The sequence below is a fragment of the Paroedura picta genome, chromosome 12 (genome assembly GCF_049243985.1).
Source record: "Paroedura picta isolate Pp20150507F chromosome 12, Ppicta_v3.0, whole genome shotgun sequence".
Classification (NCBI taxonomy): domain Eukaryota; kingdom Metazoa; phylum Chordata; class Lepidosauria; order Squamata; family Gekkonidae; genus Paroedura; species Paroedura picta.
Window position 1 is genome coordinate 31,521,207 of NC_135380.1, and position 24,194 is coordinate 31,545,400.

At 46.9% G+C, this 24,194-nt stretch overlaps 1 protein-coding gene across 5 annotated transcripts in view; it reads left to right on the forward strand.

The window, feature by feature from the left end:
• Window positions 1–24,194, forward strand: part of PNPLA7 (patatin like domain 7, lysophospholipase) — a 93,580-nt gene that overhangs the window by 34,442 nt on the left and 34,944 nt on the right. For 3 of the 5 annotated variants that reach the window (XM_077306853.1, XM_077306851.1, XM_077306849.1), the window contains exons 19-21: window positions 4,136–4,249; window positions 12,430–12,490; window positions 13,942–14,094. In XM_077306853.1, the coding sequence (XP_077162968.1) occupies window positions 4,136–4,249; window positions 12,430–12,490; window positions 13,942–14,094 (328 nt within the window). The remainder of the gene's footprint in view (window positions 1–4,135; window positions 4,250–12,429; window positions 12,491–13,941; window positions 14,095–24,194) is intronic. The other 2 variants (XM_077306852.1, XM_077306850.1) reach the window with 1 other exon arrangement.

Sequence of the window (24,194 nt, forward strand, 5' to 3'; positions counted from 1 at the left end):
GTAGATATCATGATCCTGATTATTCCTCGTGCTGCTTCCCTAAATACACAGAGCCATGATGAAGCTTTATGCAGTTTTTTTTCTGCAAAGTTGCGTCTTTTACAGATGTTAGGTCAATGTTGGCAAAGTTTCTCCAAGGAGTGCAGATTGCTATACAGGATTTCTCCCTTCTTCCCTTTTATCCTCCCAACAGCCCCGTGATATAGGCTAGCATGAGAGAAACTGTTTTCTCAAGACCACCCTATGAGTTCTTTGTGGCAAGTGGAGACTTAGGTTGCTCCCTGGAAGTCACTGGTTTTTCTTTTCTTTTCCAGGACTAGGGGAGGGCCTAGAGCTAGGGAAACAAGGAAGATGTCCTCTGTCATTTAGGATGTCTCTGGGTTCTTGAGTGAAGTCCAGTGCAGTAAATCCACCCCAGAAGCTGGGAGAATGCTCCAGCGAAAAACCATCTTGACAGCCACTCTGGCAATCCCGGTTCCTCTAATGTGAAGAGGCTTAGCTGCCTCAGCATTTGCAGCACAGAAGCTGGCCTTCTGTTGGTACCTTGGCAAGGGAGGCCAGACACGCAAAAGCCTTCCAAAAAGACACGCTGTACTCTGTGCAACCTTTAGAGTTGCAGCCCTGCTGGTGGCTGCTCCTCTACTCCCCCCCCACCACCACCTCTGCGTATTGCCTAGTTAGCTAACAAACTGCAGACGTATTTAAGTTCTGCAGGACTACGGAACATGCAGACAATGACAGAGTATTTCTGCTTGTGAATCTCTGCTTTCACCAGCTGAAATCACTTTTCGTTATTCAGTGGCTGTTTGAGAGCCAGCTTGATGTAGTGGTTAAGAGTGGCAGCCACTAATCTGGAGACCCAGGTTTGACTCCCCATTCCCCCACAGGCAGCCACTTGGGTGACCTTGGGCTAGTCACAGTTTTTTCAGAGTTCTCTCAGCTTCACCTGCCTCACAGAGTGAGTGTGTGGGGAGAGAAAGGATAGGTAGATGTAAGCCATTTTGAGACTCCTTTTGGGTAGCAGAAAGTAGGATTAAAAAACAGCAACAACAGCTCTTCCTCTTCTTTCTGAGGGGGGGGGGGTTTGTGTGAAGGCAAGTTTTTGGCCCTTGTGGCTCAGAAAATATGTTCAAAATATGTTCAAAAGAATTTGGAGCAAAACTGCTTTCCCTTCTCCATGATATGGCGCAGTTCTGCAGCTGGCATAGTTCCACAGGGCCTGTAAGATGGAACTCTTCCACCAAACCTTTGGTTGGAGCCAATGAGCCTAAAACCTCTATTGCCCACCCATCAAAACACACCCCCTATAGAGACATGCACCCTGGGAAGACCTACAGGCCATGACCAGTTTCTAGGGGGAAAGACAATAATCAATACTGTTAATTAGATGCCGCTAAACTGTTAATAGGCTTTAAACTGTTGGATTGTTATTAATGTTTTATTGTGTTTTAATTGCTGTTATTGATCGTTTGTGTATGTACGCTGCCCTCAGGTCTCGGAAGGGCAGTCTAGAAGTTTTATTAATAATAATAATAATAATAATAATAATAATAATAATCAGCACCAGCAAATCCAGAGTAACTTCTGCAAACTTGATCAGTATAGAAAATTGCACAGAGCTTACGAATTCTAGCTTCTGAGGCACATCAGTTTAGAAAGCCTGGGTATAAAATCTTAATTTCACCCTCCCCCAAACGTAGTATATAGTCCTGCCTAAAATAGGCTGACCTCCCTCATTATAAAGATTGGTTGAGGAAGTAAAGAACAATGTCTCTCCCCACCCCCCACTCAAGCAACTTGCAGGAAGGGTGGGATACAAATGGGATGGATGGATGGTATTAACTCCAGATCCTGCAGGCATTCTAACATGGGAGTTCTACACTGGTTCTAAGGATGTGTAATTCTGCACCTGATAAACCACATTTTGGGAAATGCACACTATCATTTTTCCCTCACTGGAGGGAAGGTGTGGCACCACAGGTGAAACTTCATTTAGCTAGGAACTGTGATGCCTTCATTTAGCTAGGAACTGTATGCTCTCCAAGAAAGGAGGATTCCATCTGCAATGGAAATTCAGTAGAACAAATATGGACATTGCTCTGTTCTCCCCCTCCCTTATTCTTTCTCTTATCCACAGCTAATCTTTTGATCCTCTTTTCCCCTAAGCCAGGGCAAGAATTTGCATTGTGTGCTGAACTTGCCTTTCTGTCTTGTATCCAAGGGAGCTGGAAGAGGTTTGTGGTAACAGGATGGGGCGGGGGTGAGGGGGGGGGGGGGAAGAAGACACCTGAAGTCTTAAGTAAAAACCTTGATTTTCTAATGAGTGGATTTGCCTGTATGCTTCTCCAACACTTCTTGCAGCAGGGAACCAGTCCCAAATAGCAAGTGACGTCCATTCTTGTACCAGAGTCTGTTAGTTGCTGAGCGCTGGGTCAGCGTGATTGCTCTGTCTCCACTGCCACACTCCGCGTGTGGGATTTCACCCCAGCTGCCGGCATTTAGTGTGGCAGGAACCAGGCTGTGTTCCTGAGCAGGGAAATGTCAGCTCCCTCTGGGCAGTGGGTGACGTGGCTTCATGCAGCACATGGTCTCCTTAAGCTGAGAGTCTCCCATTTCAGTTTGAAGGCAAAAAATGGGCACCAAGAATACAGTTTAGAGGCAGGAGACCCAAGTATTTTGCAGTCACCTTGAAAACCATGTCATTTTTGTTATGTGTATATTCAGGAATTCTCAGTGTGTGACAGAGTCCCCCTCCCGACACAACCATCCACATTTTATGTGAATAAAAATGGGCTGCTTCCAGTTTTTCTTCCTTTCTGAATTATGTTTGGGATCCCATTTTGTTTGTGCATTCAGAAAGGTTTCATTTATTTAATGTAAAAACGTGTATCTGTTTCTCACAGCAGGCAGCAATATATGGAAGTCCAGTGGTAATAAGTAATAAAACTACAGATGAATGAGCCATGCCTTAAACCTAACTAAAACAATGGCAGAAGCACCCAGCCCCAAATATAACCTGCACACTCAAAGGCTCTTGGATGCTTTAGGGTGCTTAGGGCTGATCCTGCGTTGAGCAGGGGGTTGAACTAGATGGCCTGTATGGCCCCTTCCAACTCTATGATTCTATGATTCTATGAAAATGAAACAGTCTTGTGGTCCTGACAGAAAGACAGAGCCTTGCTCCACAAACAGGGCCCACCACAGAGAAAATGTGAGCCCTGACAGAAGATGGATGGATCTGCGGGGGGAAGTGGGAGTGGGACAGTGCTGAGGCCTGCTGAGCAAACCTAAGCTGGTGTGTGGATTCATACATGGAGTAACGGTCCTTCAAGTATCTTGGGCCCAGACTGAGAAGGGCTTTATCAGTAAGAGCCAGCATTTTGAGAACTGAACCTGGTAACAAATTGGAAGCCTGCAGACTTGCTTTAGAATTGGCATTGCCTGCTGGTCAGATTACAGTCACATTTTATACTAATTGCGGTTTCCAACATGGTCTTTGAGGGCTACCTAAGGTCGAGCTTGTCGCTATAATCCAACCTCAAAAGCTATGGAAATGTGGGTCAGGATCTGCTGAGTCTAGAAAGCCAAGCTTCCTGGGTAGGGCGTGAAAGAGTTAGAATTCACTTCCTCAGAGTTGCCCACCTGTAATTTCTGTTACTTGTTGTTCTGGGCATGCCTCCTCTTAGTGCAGGTAATTATATTGCTCTTTTGCCCTGGTTATTGGATCATTTGCAATGCAGAGGCTCAGCAAAGTTACCTGCCCTAAGTTACAGGAAGAAGATAATGCCAGAGCAACAAATCATGCAGAGATGCAGCAGGCAACCTCATCTGTGGTTTGGTACTTGAGACTTTGACAGAAGTCTTAAGGGTTTTTGTTGTCTTGTTTCTCACAGACCCATGCATGCATATTCCACAAAACCACAGCTGCGCCACACCGCTTGTATTGAGGGGAATTTGGAACACAGCTTTGGAGTATCTTGCGGCTGCATACTGAGGCTGGGATGCCTAAGAACGCAGAAGTACTTACAAAGCTAGCAATGAATTGGGGCAGTTTGCACTTTCTCTTTGTGTCCTAGGACCACCATATAAATCACCAGTGTCCTTTCATCATCCATTTCTCTTTCCTGCATCCCAGGTAGAAGCCTTAACCCATCAGCCCAGAGCCACCACAGTGCATGCAGTTCGAGATTCTGAGCTGGCCAAGCTTCCAGAAGGAGCACTAACCTCCATCAAGCGGAAGTTTCCACAGGTAAGGAAGTGGCACAGAATCCCCTTCTGGGTCAAATCAGAAGCAGACTGGCAAATAGTTTTGGTTTTGTCCTTTGGAGCAGGAGGAGAGCCACATGGCCTTTTCATCCTTCTGCAGAGCAGTCATTTCAGCTTCATTGGCAGCCTTTGAGACAGCTATAACCTCTCTGTGACTATATCCTTTCCCCTCCTAAAGACTACTAGCTTGCTCGCTTCTGACATTGTTTGGCATATGACATCTTCCAGCCATTTGGCTGTATTTCTCCTAGATGTTTCTGAAAAGAGGAAGGAGGGCAAAAGCAGAATTTCTAAAAGCAAAATGAATTACTGAAAATAGTAGTTCCACTTGGGTAAGAAACATAAGACCTGGCTATAAACATATTGGCTACTATGCATTGTTGTAGCAATATTCCTTCTTTGACCAGATTTACATTTGAAGCCTGGCAAGTGGTTTGATTTTGTTAATTTTTGCTTTGCTTGCTTTTTTTTAATATTAAGTGCCTCAGCGGAGGCACTGTTGCCTTTGAAAGAGAAACAGGGAATGTTCCCCCTGGGCCTAGTAGGCTTCTCATGCTTTTAAACTGAGGTTCACTGTGGTGTGAAATTTGCCAGCTGGGTTGAAGACGTCCTGTGTGGCAGGAAAGCGATCCTGGGTACAGCAAGAAGACATTTGATACACCAGCTTGGTTGAAGCTGAGCGACCAGGGCTTGGATGGGGGACATCAGTGTGGGGCAGTGGCTATAATTTTGGACCAGGACCATGAAGACCCAGCCGCACTGACTCTCAAAGCCTTTGGCCAATTGTACAGGCACAGCTTCAGAAGGTTGGTAAGAGAAAAGAAAAGGAGGGTTTGGTTTTGTGGCATGTCAGCTGCTTGGCCTGCAGACGATTACAGTTGTTCATTCATCTGTTCCTAAAGAAATATGCTCTGCCTGTAGGAGACTGGAATAACTATCATCCGGACTGAAACGTACCATTCTTGAGCAAGATGTTTGAATGAAGAGTAGCCAGACAAGTTCATGGATTCCTGGATGGATTGTTTGGGCCCTTCCAATCTGGTTTCAGTCCTGGTTATGGGTCTGAAATGGTCTTGGTCCCGCTAGTGGATAATCTGTGCCCAGGTCATGGTTAGAGGTGTGATCCTGTGGAATCTCCTGGATTTCTCAGTGGCTTTCAGTATCATCAGCTTTGCTGTCTTTCTGGACCTGCCTTTTGGGGTTGGGACTGTGAGGCACCGTTTTACAGTGATGGCATTTTAATCTCTTTCTAACTGTATTGCCTTGAGGACCCTAGTTAGGTGGAAAGGTGGGATACAAATGTTTTAAATAAATAAATAAAATCTCCTGTCTCTGGGAAGAACTTTCTCTGCCTGACTTTCTGGAGACCTGCTGTCAGACAAAGTAAGACAGTACTTGTGAGAGATCAGTGTCCTGACTTAGTAGTAGGCTGCTTCGTATCTTCCGCATATGTTCCACCTGTAGCTTCTTGATGGGTGGGTGGGGGTAACAAGCTTTTTGGGGACCCAGGGCAATAGAACTAGAATAGAATTAATCCACCCCAGCCTGAGACCCAGGAAAGCTGCTGCCAGTCTGAGTAAACCTACTGAGTAGACCATGTGTTCACATGAAGGGGACAGTCAGGTTTGATACTTTATCTTTACTCAATGTGATAGCCTTGACAGAGAGTAGCCTTCAGACTAGTCTGTGTAGCTGACCTAAATGCTAGTCCGCCAGCCCCCCCCCCCCTTCGAAGGCATTTTACTCCCACAGCATTTTCTGTGTCACTCCAAGAACGTCTTAAATGTTCTGCCTTTTCTGCTTTCTCTGCTTTTTAAAGGCTACCCTATTTTTAGGAGAAAGCTCCATCTGTGCATTATTGCTCGCGGGGTTGTTATCTTCATATGGAAATTAGGGTAGGGAGCTGGGTTTTGATGTTTCACTTCAATAGGCAGTGGGCTGTTGTGTTCTCCTCCCCTCCCCTCCCAAGGAAATTCTGCTTTGGTGGTCTGGTAGGTTTAAGAGCCCCGACACCTCTGGAGTGAGAAAGAAAAAGATGCTATCAATCATCAGCTTGCTATCATGGCAAGCATGCAGGAGCTTTGGATGGCTGAGAATGAGATGAGTACTTGCACTCTAGTGCTCTGGAATCCTTTTAAGCATTGTTCCTTTTGTTCTTTTCAAGCATGCTTGGAGTGATTCTGAAACTGTACCCCCAAGTACTGGAAAATCAAAACTCTTCTTGGTGACGCAAGCAGTTATGAGCCCTGCTGATATTTCCCAGGGGCCAGATTTGAGCCACTTCTTGAGCTCTCCTTGGAAATAATTATTTTTGCTGTCACTTCTCTCCCCTGCCACCATGAGACTCTCAGTGGCATCCCAAGGGACTAAGCACTTTCACACCTGCCCAGCATCACCTGTGCCCCACAGCAACAGGTTCTCCCAGGCTATTCGCCGGGCCTCAGACAGTCATATTGACTATATTATTAAGACCTCCATGCACAAGTTCGGGATAGCTTAGTTGCTCTATAGCAGGAGTGGACATCTGGAGAGCCACCGTTTGGCCACCGCTGCTCTATATTGCTGGCTGCTAAAGTTTAAACCAAAGCGAGTAGGAAACTATTAATTTCCCCCAAATTCAGCAGTCTCTTTTAGCTGTGGCTCACTTGGACCCCTTCTCCATGCACCACTCTGCCCCTAATTATTTACAGTTAGGATTTTTAGCTCCATTGTGTATTACTTTGCATTTGCCCGTGTTGAAGCTCATTTGCCTCACTGATGCCCACTCACCCAGCCTCAGCAGATCCCTCTGGAGCTTCTCACACTCTTCCCTGGCTCTCGCCACCCTGAATAACTTAGCGTCATCTATAGCCTTCGGCACTTCACTATCTATTTTCAAATCCAGGTAATTAATGAACAAGTTAAAAAGCACTGGACCTATGGTACCCCATTGCTTACCAACTCCCATTATGAGACCTGCCCGTTTATGCTCATTCTCTGTTTCTGCTGAGTTTACTTAGGAGCCTTTGGTGAGGAATTAGGTCACCCCTTGTCCACATGTGTGGTCACCCCCTCAAAGAATTCTACAAGGTTTGTGAGTCAGAATCTTCTCTTATAGAATCCACGTTGGTTCTTCCTCAGTCACATCTGTTCCTCAGTATTCCTGCTAATTCTGTCTTTAATAATTTGTTCTTTAATAAGACATTGGACTTTTGGCAGACATGCAAGAGGGAACCTTGGTCAAATCTGTATTTCAGTCTGCAGTTTCCAGCCTGGGCCTTAAAGGACCAGAGATGGGATTGTTATTCTCTGATTTGCAGCCTGCCCTATCCTTAAGGGCTCAGGATGGCTATCAAAATGTGCTGAAAAAAATAAAACTGTCAGAAGAGCCCTGTAGGTTCAGACGACGGGCCCAACCAGCGCAGCATTCTGTTTCTCACAGCAGGCAGCAAAGTGGCCCTGGGAGGCCTGCGCACAGGACCTAGGAGCCCAAGGTTCCTTCTAATTCAGCTGCAAGCACTGTAGGGTTCTCAAAGGGATCTTCTCTCAGTCGTAACTGCTTTAAACAAAATAGGGCAACTGTGGTGCAGTAGGCAAAGTGCTGGATTTGTATCAGGGAGAACTGGGTTCAAATCCTCGGTCATCTATGAAACCTGGTGGGGAGATCTTGAGTCAAGTTCAGCCAAAAGTAGCCCTATCTCTCGGGGTCATTGGAGGAATTGCACGCACAGCCCTAGCTCACCAGAGGGAGGCAAGGCTCCATTTTGACCCCCGCTTTCCAGTCCAGGATGCAGGGTTCTGTTTTAATGCTAGCTCTGACTGCTTTATATAGAATCATAGAATCATAGAGTTGGAAGGGGCCATACAGGCCATCTAGTCCAACCCCCTGCTCAACACAGGATCAGCCCTAAGCATCCTAAAGCATCCAAGAAAAGTGTGTATCCAACCTTTGCTTGAAGACTGCCAGTGTGTTGGCAGTTGTGTTGCTTTTTTAAAGTTGTTAAGCCACTTTGAAAATTAGATTTTGAAATATGATATAGAAATGTATTGAATAGATAAAGGTATCCCCTGTGCAAGCACAGAGTCATGTCTGACCCTTGGGGTGACGCCCTCTAGCATTTTCTTGGCAGACTCAATACAGGGTGGTTTGCTATTCCCTTCCCCAGTCATTACCATTTTACCCCCCAGCAAGCTGGGTACTCATTTTACCAACCTCGGAAGGATGGAAGGCTGAGTCAACCTTGAGCCGGCTGCTGGGATCGAACTCCCAACCTCAGCTTCAGACAGCATGTCAGCTGCATTACCACCCTGCGCCACAAGAGGCTCTATTGAATACATATGTTTTGTTAAAACTCCATCCCTTCAGGAGAGACAGAACTGGGATAAACGGACCAAGGCACAGACTATTACTTCAGTTGGTCATGTTTTGTTCTGCACAAATTGCTGCTACACGTTTTGCTCTGCTTTTCTTTGTGGTTGGAAAGTGTTCTTGGGGTTAAAGTAATAAGGGTCAGCGGCTTTTCTCTACCGTGGATGAGCCCCTCCCCTCTTCACTCCTGTGTTCTTAAAAGGGTAGCGGAGCAATGAACCTCGAAGAACCTGCTATGATCCATGTAGATTCTGCACATAAATCCAGAGGTATCTCTGGAGCCTGCAACAAATTAGCTGTGTGCCCCTGAGGAGGGAACGAGTCCATGGGGAGCAGCAAGGCTGCTTGGGTCTTGTAATGCAGGCATTGCGGTTGCTCTTGCGGTACGGGCTCCATCGCTGCCGGCACATGGAGGATGGTCGGTTTCTGGGCCATTGCTTCCCAGGGATCCAGTTCACCGTTAATGTCGGGCTAGGAAAGGGCTACCACAACAATGAAGATGGTCAGAGAGCAAAGAGGTGAAAGGGTTCAGAACAAAAGGGGGCACATAAGTTTATAAAACGATCATTGGTGAGCAGAAAATGCGGATGGGAAAGGTTGATTCACAGAACTCTCCCCGAAAAAACATGCCTAAACTTTTCTTTAAAAAATGTCATCAAGCCAGCGTTCGTCACCCAATCCTGCGGTTGCAAATTCCCGAAGTTAAACATGCTTTATTAATACTTTCCTGTGGCCAGCCTATTTTTCTGGAAATCCCCCCCCCCCCACACACACACACAATTCTAGCATTATGAGAGAACCCAGACCTTCCCCTTTAAGAAGAGCTTCCGAGTGCAGAGGCAGTCTGTTGCTGAGTCCCAGGCTCTAGAGACAAACAGGAGGTTTACAGCCCTCCTTGCCCTGCTTGTGTACTTTCTGGAAGCTGCTATAGGGGCCCAAAGGCAAGGACATTTCTAAATGCCACTTTGCACAGCATGTCAGAGTTCAGAGGGCCATCTTTATTGGGGAGACTGGGGCGTTTGCTTTCCTGGTCAGCTTTAGAACTTTCCCTGCAGCTTTCCCCCCGAAGTGGCTTTTTCTTCGCGGAGAAGTGCTCGTGCCACACGTTCCAGCCGCCCTCATGAGTTCACGAGAGCTCGAGCATATGGTTGGGGAATATCAGCAGAGCTCAAGGTTTTCACTGGCTCCTTAGAAGAATGGTAGCAGAAACCGTTCCTTTATAGTTTTGTACAGATATATATTTTAAAAACCCTGCATGCCCTTTTTATGAGAAAGACACTCGGCACGCTGAAAACTCCGAGGAGATCTCGTGCCACTTGCCTTGCTCAAATCCAAAATTGATGTTCCTTGCGCGTTGCCATGGTAGCAGCGGAGTGACTCACCCAGTGGCAGTAAGCAACCTGCTGTGTGCTCTCTCGCAGAGGGCCTCCGGAGAAACAACATTTTCAGAGTTAGAGCAGGGCCGTTTTGAGTAGCTAATCTAGGGAAGGAGTGTGGCTTTGAGCAGTAACCTACAAAATCCTACAAATGCTGGGGTTCAGGAAGTAATTAATGGGGCTGTGAGTTCTTTGCACTTAGTCCACACGCACACACACCCATGCACCTGGAAATGCTGCAGCAAAAAGCCTTAATTCCCTGAGCGATATAAAAATAAGCACGCTTGCATGTTTTATTTGTTATTTCGAAATAGACTTTTTCGAAATCCTTTGTTACAAACCTAGAGATTATCAAAGTGAACTACCAAAGTTTCAGCAGTAAAAATCAGCAGCACCAGAAGTCTCATGTTCTTCCACGGAGCTCAGAGCAGCATGACTGTTTCTGCCCACCCCCCCAGCCTTTGAGATAGGTTATAGATAGTGACTGATCCAAGGACAGCAATTATTTTAATGGCCAAGTGACAACTTTGAATGTATGACCACCCTAGTTTTAGACATACCACACTTAACCAGTACACCAGTTATACTCTCTAAAGAGTACCTCACACCACTGCAAATATTATTCAGTTTCTCTTCACTTTTCCAGTGGTGTAGTGGGATAGCATTTCAAATTTGAATGAAGGAGCACTGGATCCAAATCCCCATTCAGCCACGCAGCTCCATGAATAACCTTTAACCAGGAGTTGATCTTCCTGTCTGCCCTGCCTCACAAAGTTGCTAGGATATGGGCATCAGGCCTTAATCAGGCCCTAAGAGCCAAAGAAGATTCCTCATGGGTCTCTCACCACCACCACCACCAAGAGGCATGGAATGTTGAGAGAACCTGAGCAGTCAGCTCTCCCTAGCAGTCATTCCCTCCTAGCAGAATGGCAATCATGACGTCTCTATTTCTGAATATAGACTCAGGTGGGTAGCAGTGTTGGTCTGAAGTAGCAGAACAAACAAAGTAGCACCTTTAAGACCAACCACGTTTTATTAAAGTTTAAGCTTTTGTGTTTACACACATTTTATAGTATCTGAGGAAGTGTGTGTGTGTGTGCTTACACCTTGAGTAAAAAGTGTACTAAGCACACCACTCTGCCATGAATGGCAGCACCCTGCAAATGCCACTCAGAACAGTCCAAGAATAATATGCAGTCAAATGAAGTATTGCCAGGTATTTTCACACCTGTCTCCTATATAAGGTTTAGAAGTCCTATTTGCATTTAAAGGCCATGTAATCAGGAGGCAGTGGCCATCTGGGAAGGGATTTATCTGCTACCCACTATCCCTAATTTCATGCCCCCTCTTTCTATTCCAAGGGCCAACCCTAGCTAGTATTTGGCTGGGAGACCCACAAGGATTTGGATGGAGTTCCTCCAGGGAACACAAGGGCTCATGATGTGGAGGCAGGCAATGGCAAACCACCTCCGAACATCCCTTGCCTGGCTGCCAGACAATCCTTGGACCTCCAGACTACACTACATGGACCACACGATAAATAAATCCCATTTCAAGATACTGCATGCTATTAGGAGCTGTGCCCTATTTGCATTTGGGAAAAAAATCTTGTGTGCATGTTGGAGCGGGAAATGTGCATACACTTTACGGTTAAATTCAGGTCAAAGGCTGCGGTCTCTTCACTTCTAATTTATCTCCCTGCTAGGATGGTTTTCATGTCAAAGTGGTTAGACTCCTTACAGGGGTAGTCAAACTGCGGCCCTCCCAGATGTCCATGGACTACAATCCCCATGAGCCCCTGCCAGCATTCGCTGGCAGAGGCTCATGGGAATTGTAGTCCATGGACATCTGGAGGGCCGCAGTTTGACTACCCCTGCAACGTGCATCCCTCAGTTGTATTCTGCTCCTCTACGGTATCATATATATAGTCAGGCCTTGGAGGCCTGAGTGGGCAAACTCCTCCCTTCTTCTTTTCTTCCCCTTTAACAATTGCCCTCAATTGGTATTTGAAGAAGCGAGCGGTGCCTCACGAAAGCTCACAATGTTGCTACTGGACTCTCGCTCTATTTTACTGCTACAGGCAGACTAACATGGCTACCCAACTGAATCAGATGCCCTTGATATTCCGAGCCTCCTGGAGGGCCGTATATTTGCCGCTAAAAGGTACAATGGCCTTGCTTATGAGCAACAGTTAAAAACAGAACCTAAATAGCCGAAAGCTCCCCCGCCCGCCGCTTTTCAAAAGCATTTCTTTTGCTAAGGTTGAGCACAGAGCCGATTGTCTCCCTTGGCGCTATTGTGCTGTGCAGCTCTTTACACATCTTGGCCACGCTCCTTTTGTAATTTCTCCCCCTAAATCTTGATGCCGCTGTCAAGACGCTTCCTTCTCGAAGCTGCTGCCCTGACTGTGCTGTTTCTGTATTCTTCTCTCCCTGCCAGGTGGTGACTAGGCTAATCCATTTGCTGGGCGAGAAGATCCTTGGCAGTCTTCAGCAAGGGGGTAGGTCATTAAATTCTGGGCCCTTGACAGGAGGCATGGCAAAAAGAGTCAGGCAAACTGCATGAGGGCCAAATCCTTTGCTGCAGTACAAGGGATTTTTAATGAAGTCCTGCTGCTGATTAAAGAGCTGCAGTGTGGCTCTCCTGGGCACGGGAGCCCATTGCAGTTCTTCATCAACCACGGTTTTTCCTGAGTTCATATCTGACCAGTTTTCATTGACAGGAACCTTGGCTTGGGGCATGGATTCACCCTTCCTAGCTATGGTTTCTGTTGCATTTCTGAATATTCACATTCCTAAATGAAGCTTGGGTAGGTGAGACAAATAGAGTCCCTGAGGACCGTAAAAAGATCCCTGCTGGATCAGACCAATGGTCCAGGCAAAGGTTCCTGTCAATGTTGTTGCCTCCTAGCACTGGGTTTTAGAGCTTTACTGCTTCTGAATATGGAGGTTCTTTTTGCTCACCATGGCTAGTAGCTATTGATGGACCTCTAATTTCCGTGAATCTGGCTTATCCCTTTTTAAAACAATCCATGCTCACAACTGTCATTACATCCCCTGGCAGCAAATTCCACAATTCAATTACTTGCGTAAAGAAGTATTTCCTTTTGTCTGAGGTCAAGTATAGCATGGGCAGCAGGGCCTTGTTCTCATAGGGTCACGGAATGGGGTTAAAAACTGGTTTGGTCACCCTTGTTTGGTGTTGGTTGAGACAAAGCCATGGTTGATGTCAGGAATGCCAAACACCGTGGTTGACACATCTGTACAAGCATGCACCACACCTTAAGTCCAAAACTAATTTTCCAGAAGCTGGCATTGTGTCTGCCTTCCCTCGTAGGCTTCTATATCCAACGCTTCATATGTAATTTAAACACTGTTGTTTGAGAAATGACAGCGCTTATTTGACTGTGAAAAGATTTATATCCTGCATTGCAACACAAAGTACCCACAAGAAGGCTCACAACCATCTATGTTTAATATTGCAAAAAACAGTCAAGAAACTTAAAAAACCCCACAATAATCCATTAACCTCAATGTCCAGTGGTAAAGACACTAATTTGGTAGAGGTCAAAATGAAGAATAAAAAACTAAACCTTACCTTTAACTTGTGTGTTCATAGCCAAGTCCAGCAATCAAAGGAGTCCACAGAATGACATGGGAAGGCAGGCCTGATCCAGGCAGTAATAAAATACAACTGAATGCCAACCCGCAGAGTCTCATCACCTTTGCCCAGGGCTATGAGACGTGGGAGAAAGTCCCCCACCCAAGCAATCCTTCCCAATTAACTTGGCCCACTTTTCCCAACATTCATGGAGAGGCAGGTTTTACTCCCTCCTCATCCCGGGCCTCTGCACCGTGTGCCACTTTATAACATTGGGGAGAAGTTAACTCTGCTCCTTGCTGTTCTGTGGTGAGAGACCCCGTTGCAAGTGTCTGACGTCTGTTCTCACAGCAGGTCACCCGCTTGGATTGCACACTTCCGGCAGCAAGTGGGACTCCGGCAACCCAGCCAGCAACCTCTCCACTGTTGCAATCATGCCTGTGTCAGAAGATGTGCCCCTTGCCACCTTTACCTTGGAGCTCAAGCATGCTCTCAGCGCCATTGGTAAGAGCTTGACTGGCTGCCCTGTGCTCTCTCTAGGCAAGCTAACGTATGTGAAACTCTTCAGATGCTAAAGTGTCATGTAAATGAATATTGATTTCCAATGAGATGTAACCCTCAGGTTTATCTTAAGTCTCTCCAAAGTTCTTCTGACGCTCTTTTCTCCCCTTCTGACTTTGTTCTTCCTCTAACCCGAGCTGTCATGAGAAATAAATTGCTGAACTTTAAGGGCGTCTCTGAATTCCAAGTATCCACCAGTAGAGGAAGTTGCCTTTTACATCTCTGCATGAAATTTTGCCTTATCCTCGCCCTCTTTCATTCAGCCTTGGGTGGAGGGGGACACTAGGTAGCTCGATTCTGCCCCATCCGTGCTTCAGCTGGGGACTGAAGCATTCAGTTGCTCATGACTCCGAGGCTCAGCAGAATTATCCACATTCGGAAGAAGCTGCCTATTGCACATTTGTGCAACCCATGCTTTGCATTAGCCTCTTTCTTCTCAAGCGATGTGCCCAGAACAATCACCTATGCAAAAGAGCACAGGGCATGTTCCTCTAGGGCACCCTTTTTAAGCTTTTTGACTGTGGAAGATCCGCTGAAATATGCTTTCAGGCTTCAAGGACCTCTGGAAGTGATGTCAGCTGGCCACAACTCCCTGCCACACCCCCTGAAATGACATGTCACCTGAACTGACATCACCACCTGCACCCTTTGCCTTCCTTTTGCTCTGTCCCCCCACCTTTATTACTACCACTATGGTGGCTCCACCTCATGTCTGCCAGAAAGAAGGGCAGGAGCTAAGAACACAGCCCAACCTCCCATACAACACCATAAGCAACTCCTTCCCTTTGATTTTTACACCTATGGCCTACCCACCAAGCCCTCCAGGCAGAGAGCCAGTTCCCTAGTTTGTGGCCAAGTCCATTCAGACAGGAAGGGAAAGGCTGTGGACCCCCTCTGGAGCTCCTACATATTCCTAGGGGTTTGCAAACCTCTGATTGGGAATCCTTGCTCTATCGACAGGTGTTCTATAACACACGAATGCTTTTGGAGTTGTAAAAGTGAAGTATTCCACCACTTTGAATTCAACAAATAAGCGTTCCGTTGTTACCAGAAGCTTTGGCAGTGCTGTTGTAACCTTTCCAGTTGGAAAGACCTCCTCTGTTGTGACTGATTAAGGAGACAGCATTCTTGGCTTGTTCCCTCTTTGAGGCACAGAACAAGAGAGTATACCACTGGAGAGGTGAAAACACCAAATAATATCATAACCACCTTGAAAATCCAACATTGTGCTAACAGTGTCAGTTTTCTTTTGGTTCGAGTGTCCCGTATACTTTGGCTGATTAGTGGGCAACTTAAAACCAGCAGTCCGTCATGTGCACTGCAGTCCAGGCAATTGGTAGGAGCTGCCATCATATTGGCTAGTTGCCCCTCTTGCGGCATCCTTTGACCTTACCGAAATGCTGTGGTTGGAACTGCACATTTCCGCACCTTCTTTTCCAGGTTTGAATACTGTGAAAAGTGCAGTTCCCATCCACCTCAGCAGGGAATTATACTGGAGAGGCTTGTAAAGAACGATTTCCCTGCTCTCCCTTCCTGCCCAGTTTGGAAAGGAGATGGGAAGCCAGGCAGGGGGGTTGGGACCTGCATTTTGCAAAGATGCCCTTAAGTAGTCAAAAATGCCCTCCAACTGTCTGAATGTTCAAGGATTAAAAAAAAAAATGCAGGCAGCTCCATGTCGATCTTAGGGATGTTTTTCCACCCACTATTCTGTCTTTTGATGAAGCATTGTTGGGTTGCTGAAACTGGCCCGGCAAGCAGTGATGCAAATCATCTGCTACATTGGTCTGTCAAATATCCCAAGGGGTAGTCAAACTGCGGCCCTCCAGATGTCCATAGCAGGGGCTCATGGGAATTGTAGTCCATGGACATCTGGAGGGCTGCAGTTTGACTACCCCTGATCTACATTGTCGAAGATTTTTATGGTTTCAAAGTAGACCCGCCCGAGTGAAAGCAGCAAAAGAAATGGTACAGAGCCCTCTGAGTGTGTAAGTGGGACTGCTTCTAATATCTTTGACCACAGCTCAAGAGCAACAGCTACATAAACATGGGAGGGAGTTCTGGGTGGGCAGGGCTGGCAGGGACATCCTCAACTCTTTGTAACCATCTTAATCTCCTGTAGTCCCTCCTCGGTCTGTATTTTACAAGCATCTCACTTTCCGTTTCCTGCTCCTCCGTGTTGGATAGCAGCAGCAGTTTGGGGTGGGGCAGGCTGGATCAGTTTCCATCTAATGACCAGAGAGAAGTCCCTTTTGGGACCCAGGCCAGGAATACATCTTGGCTGGATTGAGGCCAAAGACAACACTTACTAGGCAAGTGATAAGATCGTAGTTCAAGGCCCGGCTACGAGATGAGGCCAGGAATAGACTGGCAAGCAGTGATTGGGGAAAGCATCCAGTGAAAAGGAAACTTTAGGGCTCCGGGCAGGGGCGATGGAGCGTTTTATGGGTTCAGGACAAATTTAGAGTCCAGGGGCACCTTTAATACCAACAACGTTTTATTCAGGGTATGAGATTTCATGGCCACGCACACTTCCTCAGAAGTGTCAGGGTTGTGGCTCAGTGGTACAGCATCTGCTTGGGCATGCAGAAGTCCCTGGGTTCAAACCCTGGCATCTCCAGTTTAAAAGAATGTAGCAGGTGGTGATGTGAAAGACAGGCAGCCTGTAAGCCAGACTTGACCAAACTATGGCTCTCCAGATGTCCATAGACCACAATTATCATGCTGGTGGGGGCTCATGGTAATTGAAGTCTATGGACAACTGGAGAGCCACAGTTTGGCCACCCCTGCTCTAAGCATAAGACTCTGGAGAGCCACTGCCTGTCTGAGTGGACAAGTACTGACTGTGATGGATGAAGGTTCTGAGTTAGTACTGGGCAGCTTCATGTGTGTTCATGTGTTCCCTCAGCTCATTTTGCCCCTTGTTGCACAAGGGGCTAATGCAAACTGGAGGATATGCTAGGAGTTGAATTTAGTGTCTTCTTGGGCCCAGCAGGCTCTTTTCCACTAAGCTTTTGATCATGGGACCCTAGTTGGAGGACAACTGTTAAGATTAGCTATCTGTCATCTCGTTGTTCCTTAGCATTTTATTTGGGAGACACCAGAGGTTGTTTTTTTTTAACACGCTCACTATGGTGGAGTTTAGGGTTAGGGTTAGGGTTAGGCCCCTGTGCCATCATGAATTTAGCCATGCACAGTGCACATCCCAGCCCATGCTGGCGGGTAGGCCTGTGACCTTTGTTCATCTTTCTTAACTGCCTATCCTGAAGTGCAGCTGTGGTGGCATTGCTGCCGATCCTGGTTTTTTTCAATACCATCTCATTAAGCCTTGCTGCAAAGAAGCCACCGCCCGGTTCTGCAAGCCCCTGCTAGCTTTTCTGAAAAGGCTGGGGCTGTGTGACGTGGTTCAGATCAGAAGCAGCTTTGTTCAATGGGCAGACGGCGGCGTTTCCCTTTGAGTTTTGCCCTGCAGGCAGTGCTGTGCGCAGGGACCCTCGTCATTGGAGTTGCTTGCGTGAACGATGACGTCTGGGTGGGTGGGTGGGTGAGTGGGGGGAACAGTGTTTGCAGAGACAGCCTCTAAGCTAAAACGAGCCTGCAAGGCTGGTTCCCAGCTTTCTGATCCAGAAGATCCCGCTTCATATGGACTTGCTATTTCGGGACAGATCCGTACTACACAGGTCCTTGGGCTGGATCAGGGGGAATGCTTAGAGCTCTGCTGACTGTGGCTAGCCAGATGTCTCTGAAAATCCAGCCAGAGAATGTGAAGACAGTAGCTTTCCCCTGTCCGTCTCTAATATTTAGTATCTGTAGGTATTCGGCTTCTGCATATAGAAGCTCATCCAGCTGTTGTGGCTAATGGGCCCTTTCTCCACAAAGGCTGGCCAGTGTGACGTAATACTTATGATAAGACTGGGGAGAGGGCGGAGGCTTTGATTCAAGAACCTGCTCAGCCATGAAGATCACTTGGTGATCTTGGGTGAGGACACTCTCTGAAGCACGCCTACCTCACAAGGCAGGAGAGTAAAATGGGACACGCAGAATTGTGTACTCCTTGGAGGTACACTGGGATGAAAATGTGTCAACTGTTCTACTGCGTCTGTTGTAATCTGTGCAGTTTCCTTTGAAAACCCTCAAAGCTACTAGCTAGCCAGTGCTACATCCCTAGGCAGTGAGTTCCCTAAGTAACTATGCATTGTGTGAAGCTGCACACTTGTCAGTGCTGAGTCTGTGACCCAGCGGCTTCAATAAGTGACCATGACATTTAGTATTTTAACAGACAGTAGTTCTGATCCCTCTCAGACTACAAAATGGAGGGTACGGGAGGAAGAAGAGTTGGTTTTTAAACCCCACTTTTCACTGCCCGAAGGAATCTCAAAGTGGCTTACAATTGCCTTCCCTTCCTCTCCCCACAGGAGACACCCTGTGAGGCAGGTGAGGCTGAGAGAGCTTTAGACAGGACTGCTCAGTCAGAACAGCACTATCAGGGCTGTGACAAGCCCAAGGTCACCCAGCTGGCTGCACATGGTGGAGAAGTGGGGAATCAAACCCAGTTCACCAGATGAGAGCCAGTTTGGTGTAGTGGTTAGGAGTGCGGACTTCTAATCTGGAATGCCAGGTCCGATTCTGCGTTCCCCCACATGCAGCCAGCTGGGTGACCTTGGGCTCGCCATGGCACTGATAAAACTGTTCTGACCGAGCAGTGATATCAGGGCTCTCTCAGCCTCACCCACCCCACAGGGTGTCTGTTGTGGGGAGAGGAATGGGAATGGGAAGGCGACTGTAAGCCGCTTTGAGCCTCCTTCGGGTAGGGAAAAGCGGCATATAAGAACCAACTCTTCTTCTTCTTCTTTAACCACTACACCATGCTGGTTTTTTATACCCTCAAGGAGGCTTCCAATCCCCTTCCTTCCACAACAAACATCCCTGTGAGGTAGGAGAGGCTGAAAGAACTCTGAGAGCACGCTGACTGACCAATGTCCCCCAGCTGGGTGCATGAGGAGGAGGGGGTGGAAAGTCATTTGAACATCTCCTAAGCATGCATGTATTTTTAAAACATCGCAGCCCTTTAAAGGGGAGGCGAAACGTCTAAAAAAAGTCACTTGTCCTTTTTGAACCTTTCATGCAGCAGCAGAAATTCTGGGGAGTGAGCAAGGGGGTGCAGCCTGGTCTAAGATCTGTAAGTCCAGCTGGGGCTGCTGCAGCCCACGGGCTTCCTTCTGACAATATCCACAGGCAGCGGTGGCGGCGGCAGCACAGCCGCATTGCAATAAGGAAGCCAGCTGAGCATGTGAGAGGCACACAGCCGCTTTCTTCTCCGCTGTGCCGGAGCGGTGACTCATCCCAGTGCAGACTCGAGAGGTGGGAGGAAAAAGGTTGTTTACCGGGGGATGCATTTTCATGTCCTCTAACTGCCGGCAGACAAGAGCATCAGTTGTGCGTTGCAGAAGCTGGTTGGTGGTGCCGGTTGCTGAGACATCACCTGTCTGTGTTCATGTGGTTGTTTCAGGCCCTGAACTTTGAGGAGCAGGCAAGCATCCAAAGAGCTGTGACAGTGGTGGGTGGTGGGTGGTGGTGGTGGTGGTGGTAGGGGAATCCATAACGAATGGTAAACATTTCTCATTGCTTTCAAAACTAGACTCTTTGCAGTGGGACAGTTGCTGTCCTGCCCTGCAACCGAGACGGTGTGGTTTCGGCATTTACACCACAATGAAAACATCCGTTCTAAAAATATAGCACTCATCCATAAAATGTAAAACGCGTCAACTGACAGGTAAAGTGACAGCCCAGCAATTGTGGAGGAAGAAAAGGCACCTTAAAACGTGGATGTCGTCATATTGGATTTATGTGTGTGGTTTGGGGGGGGGAATAGTAAAACCAGTCGCATAGCCATGCTTATCTCAGATTCACTCTTAAATTGAAGGAGTGGCCAAACAAGAAAGGAAGGCCCTAAACATTTGCAGGGGAAGTGTCAGATGTTAAAAGAGAATCCCACCCTCTTGTGGAGGTGGAAATTGTCGTCAAGTTACAGCTGACTTATGGTGACCCCGTGGGGCTGGGGGTTCAAGGGAAGAGGCATTCAGAGGTGGCATGATATTGCCTGCCATCCGCATCACAGCCCTGGTATTCCTAGGAGGTCTCCCATCCACATGCTAGCCGGGGCTGACCCTGCTTAGCTTCTGAGATCTGACGAGAACAGGCTAGCGTGGGCTGAGTCAGGGCCACCATCTTTATTTATATTCATTATATTTATATTCTGCCCTCCCCAAAGTCTAAGGACGGTTCACATAAAACAGAAATAGTACAGATGACTTAATTTAACAGTGATAATGACAAGCAACATAGTTGAACAATAGAAAAATATGGAGAACCTTCAACTAACGCATACCGATAGCCCAGTGGGTTGGGCGGAACTGCAGTGGGTGCCATAGGAGGGAGGCTCGGGGGGGTGGGGGGGAGGAGGGCCCATGGAAAGTGGTGGTTCAGGTCGACCTCAACCAAATGCCTGGTGAAGGAGCTCCCTTTTGCAGGCCCTGTGGAACTGCTATTGTCTCTACCACAAAAGGCCCTATCATCTTCTGTAATAATTCCAATCTGGGAATTATTTTTATAATAATACAATACAGCAGGCTTTTCAACTGTGTTACAGGGAAACTCCCCCTCCCTTCCTCTCCCCTCCCCTCCTTTCCCCAGTGTTTCTCGGAAGCTTATTGAAGATTCCTTAGTGAGAAGATCAATATTTATATACTTAGATTGTAGGCTAATGGAAGCAAAGGCCATGGAGAAGGTGGGGTTTCGAGGAGAGCTTTGAAGGGACTGAGGGGAGAGATGTTACATCAGTAATGGCAGAGGGGCTTCCATGGTGGACCTCTTGCCCACCAAAACTGCAGCTGCTGGCCACGGGGTGTACTCTAGGAGCTTTTGCAATCCTTGGGTGTACTCAGTAGAGCAAGTGGAAAGAGTTTCCTGGAGACAAGTTCGAAACCCATGGCAGTACAGTAAGTAGGCTGCCTCTCTCTTCCTAATTCTCAAAGGCAACCTTCCCCATCTGGAAAGAAACCCACTCTGAGGAACGCAGAAAAAGAGAGTAGGATTTGGGTATGTGTGGGGTGCTGGGGAGGTGAAGGTTACATACTTCCAGCTCTGTTTTTCAGTCCTAAATTTCATAGCCAGATCTGGAGCCTGCAACTGAATTTTATTTATTTATTCCTGCTCCCCTAGCATCTCTGCAATCAGGTGCCCTGGTTGATGGACGCGTGGGCAGCCGTTAGCTGTTATGGTTGCAGGGAATCTCCATGGGGTGGCTTTTCCCTACCTCTCCCCGGAGTGTCTGGCTTGTGGCAACTGGAAACAAAGTGCTGGACTAAGAGGACAGTTACGCAGTTCCAGCTTGGCAAATCCTTGCAATTCTTTCATTTCCCTGGCAGCCAAAAGCATGTTTAAGGAGCTGAAATGGAACTTGCCAGACTTGCAAAGTCCTCCTAGGGCTGCAGCAAGTGAGATCACTGCCTTAAATGAAAATTAAATTCGTGCTGCCTCTTCAGTCTTGGGGGAGATTTCCACCATGAGCTTCGGGGCTTGGGAGTGGGGGAAAACAGCTGGGCTCCTCCTGCAAGTGTTTTCCCCAAGGCAGAGACATAACTCTTAAATCCTGACACCCTGAGCAGAATCTTTCTTGCCTATTTTTTGCATGCTGGCCACGAATCTTGTCAAACCACCCACATCCCCCCTCCCACAAACCCTTAATGGTGTCCTAAATGGGTCGCTGCAAACGGATTGTGTCAAATCATCCTCTTTTTAATAAGGTGACAGATGGGGGCTCACTTGCCTATGCAAGGCAACAGTTATGGACCAAACAGTTACTTTATTTTTGAGGGCATTAATTGATTCCTTCGGTCTGTATCCGCATATGAATAACAATGATTCCAAAAGGGAAGGGGAAGGCATTCTTTGCTTTATGGAGGATGCATTCATGTGTGTCAACAGACAGCATCATTCTCTTCTCCAGGAGGTGAGGAAGGCCCTTTCCCAGGAAGAAGCTTGCTGCTCTAGAAAACTGGCATAGTATAGGAGCTAAGTCCAGAAAACCCCTGGCTCAGCCCTCGCCTATCTCTCTCGGCCTCATTCATTCCCCTTTTTTGACAATATGAGAATGTTAATACTGGTCTAACTTACAGGGCTGCTGTGGTAGTTAGTAAGGGAATGTAATGCTAGGTGCCTTGAATAATATTAGCATCACTGTGGCACTTACAGCATTCAAAGCATTTTGCGTCTATTTTCGCCATAAGTGTTACAGAAGCCCTGGAAGGCACATCCAGTATAACAGTCCAGATGTGGGAGGGGTGTGGCCAAGACTGAATGAGTACAGCCCTTTTTTACGTTTGAGAACCCCCTAAAACATGCTTCAGGCTTTGAGAAACCCCGGAAGTGGCACAATTATGCACAATATAGTTAGGAGGCATAACTGTGTATACACCCACCCATGACCCCGCCCCTTCCAGGCCCGTCGTTGGCCATTTTGGGAGGATGGGCAGGTTAACATGGCCATATGTGGTCATATCACCAGACAGATGTTTTACTAATTTCGAAAGATATATTGAAAATTAACTAACTCCCACCCATTTAGGAGTCCTTTTGAGGGCCATCGAGAAACCCCAGGGTTTCATGAAACCCTGGTTGAGAACACCTGACAGTGAATTGGTAGCAGTGGAGAGATTTGGAATTGCTGACCCTGGAATCAGAGTGATTTCTCTGCCCTACTATGCTTTATCAATTCTCATTATTGGTATTGCTAAAAGTGTTGTTGGTAACTATTACTGGGCAAAAATTTGTAAGAACACAAAATAGATTTGTCTAAGATTCTATTACCAGATTAACATCACGGCTCACATTTTTAAATCAGAAATCAGTTTTATCTGAACACTGCTGGCATTGTAATTTTCCCATTAAGAAAGCCCACAGTGTGACCCCAAAAATAATACTTTCCCCATTAAAAAAAAAAGGAACTTGTTGTCCTAAAGCTTTGGTGATGCTTCCACTGCCCCTTCCCTATCCCCCACCCTCCTTCTTTCTCTGGCGTGCACATCAAGCCCTGAGCAGCCCTTGACTTCAATTCGCCGTCTCTATTTTTGTTAATAGGGAAATGAGTTATTTCGCCAGTCAGCTGCCATTTAGGCAGGGTTTGTATTTAATGTTTTGCTAAACACCAGCACTTCTGTCAATATTGCTGATGACCTTTCTCTCTAGCGTGATGTTTATCCCCCTTGGGTCTCTTCTTCTGCACACACATGCCCTCCCATTTGATGTGTCATATAGCTGCAATTACTCTGGAGGGGAAACTTTCACCCTTTGTGACATTTACAGCAGCAAATATACACAGAGGCAAAGGATGGTCACAGCCAACAAACCGCTTCAGGGGCTTTGGATCAACCATGCTGAGGAAAAGAAGCTTCTGAAATCTGTTTCTTGAATAGCTGTGAACTGCACAAAAGATGGCAGAAATTTGCTTTTGTTATAATTCTCGAGTTACAAGCTTATAAGTAGACGTAAAAAGGCATGCAAATAAGGAAGATGCTCTCCTGGTCTCTTGGGATAAGTTGAAATCTCTTCCAAGTGACCAGTCAAGGATTGAGATTGAGAGTCGGTTCCCCACCCCGCCTCTGTCATGGCATCCCTATGCCCAAAATCAGGGGTCAACAACCATTTTTAAGACCAAACTATGTGAGTAAGTCAGAGCGTGAAATCCACAAAGAGCCAGTGTGAGAAAGGCAGTTTGCATAACTGAAATATACAACAACATATACCAACTTCCCATATACCTAACCTTAAAGACCTCATTTTCCTTTTTTTCAAAAATGATATTTGTTTCTGTGCCAAATTCTAAAGCAGGCTTTCTCAACCAGGGTTTCATGAAGCCCTGGGGCTTCTTGCCAGCCCTGTAAGGGTTTCCCAAATGGCTGGGAGTTAATTAATGTTTCATGTATTTTTAAAATTTGTTAAATATTTATTGGGTGATATGACCCAATATATGGTCATGCTGACCTGCC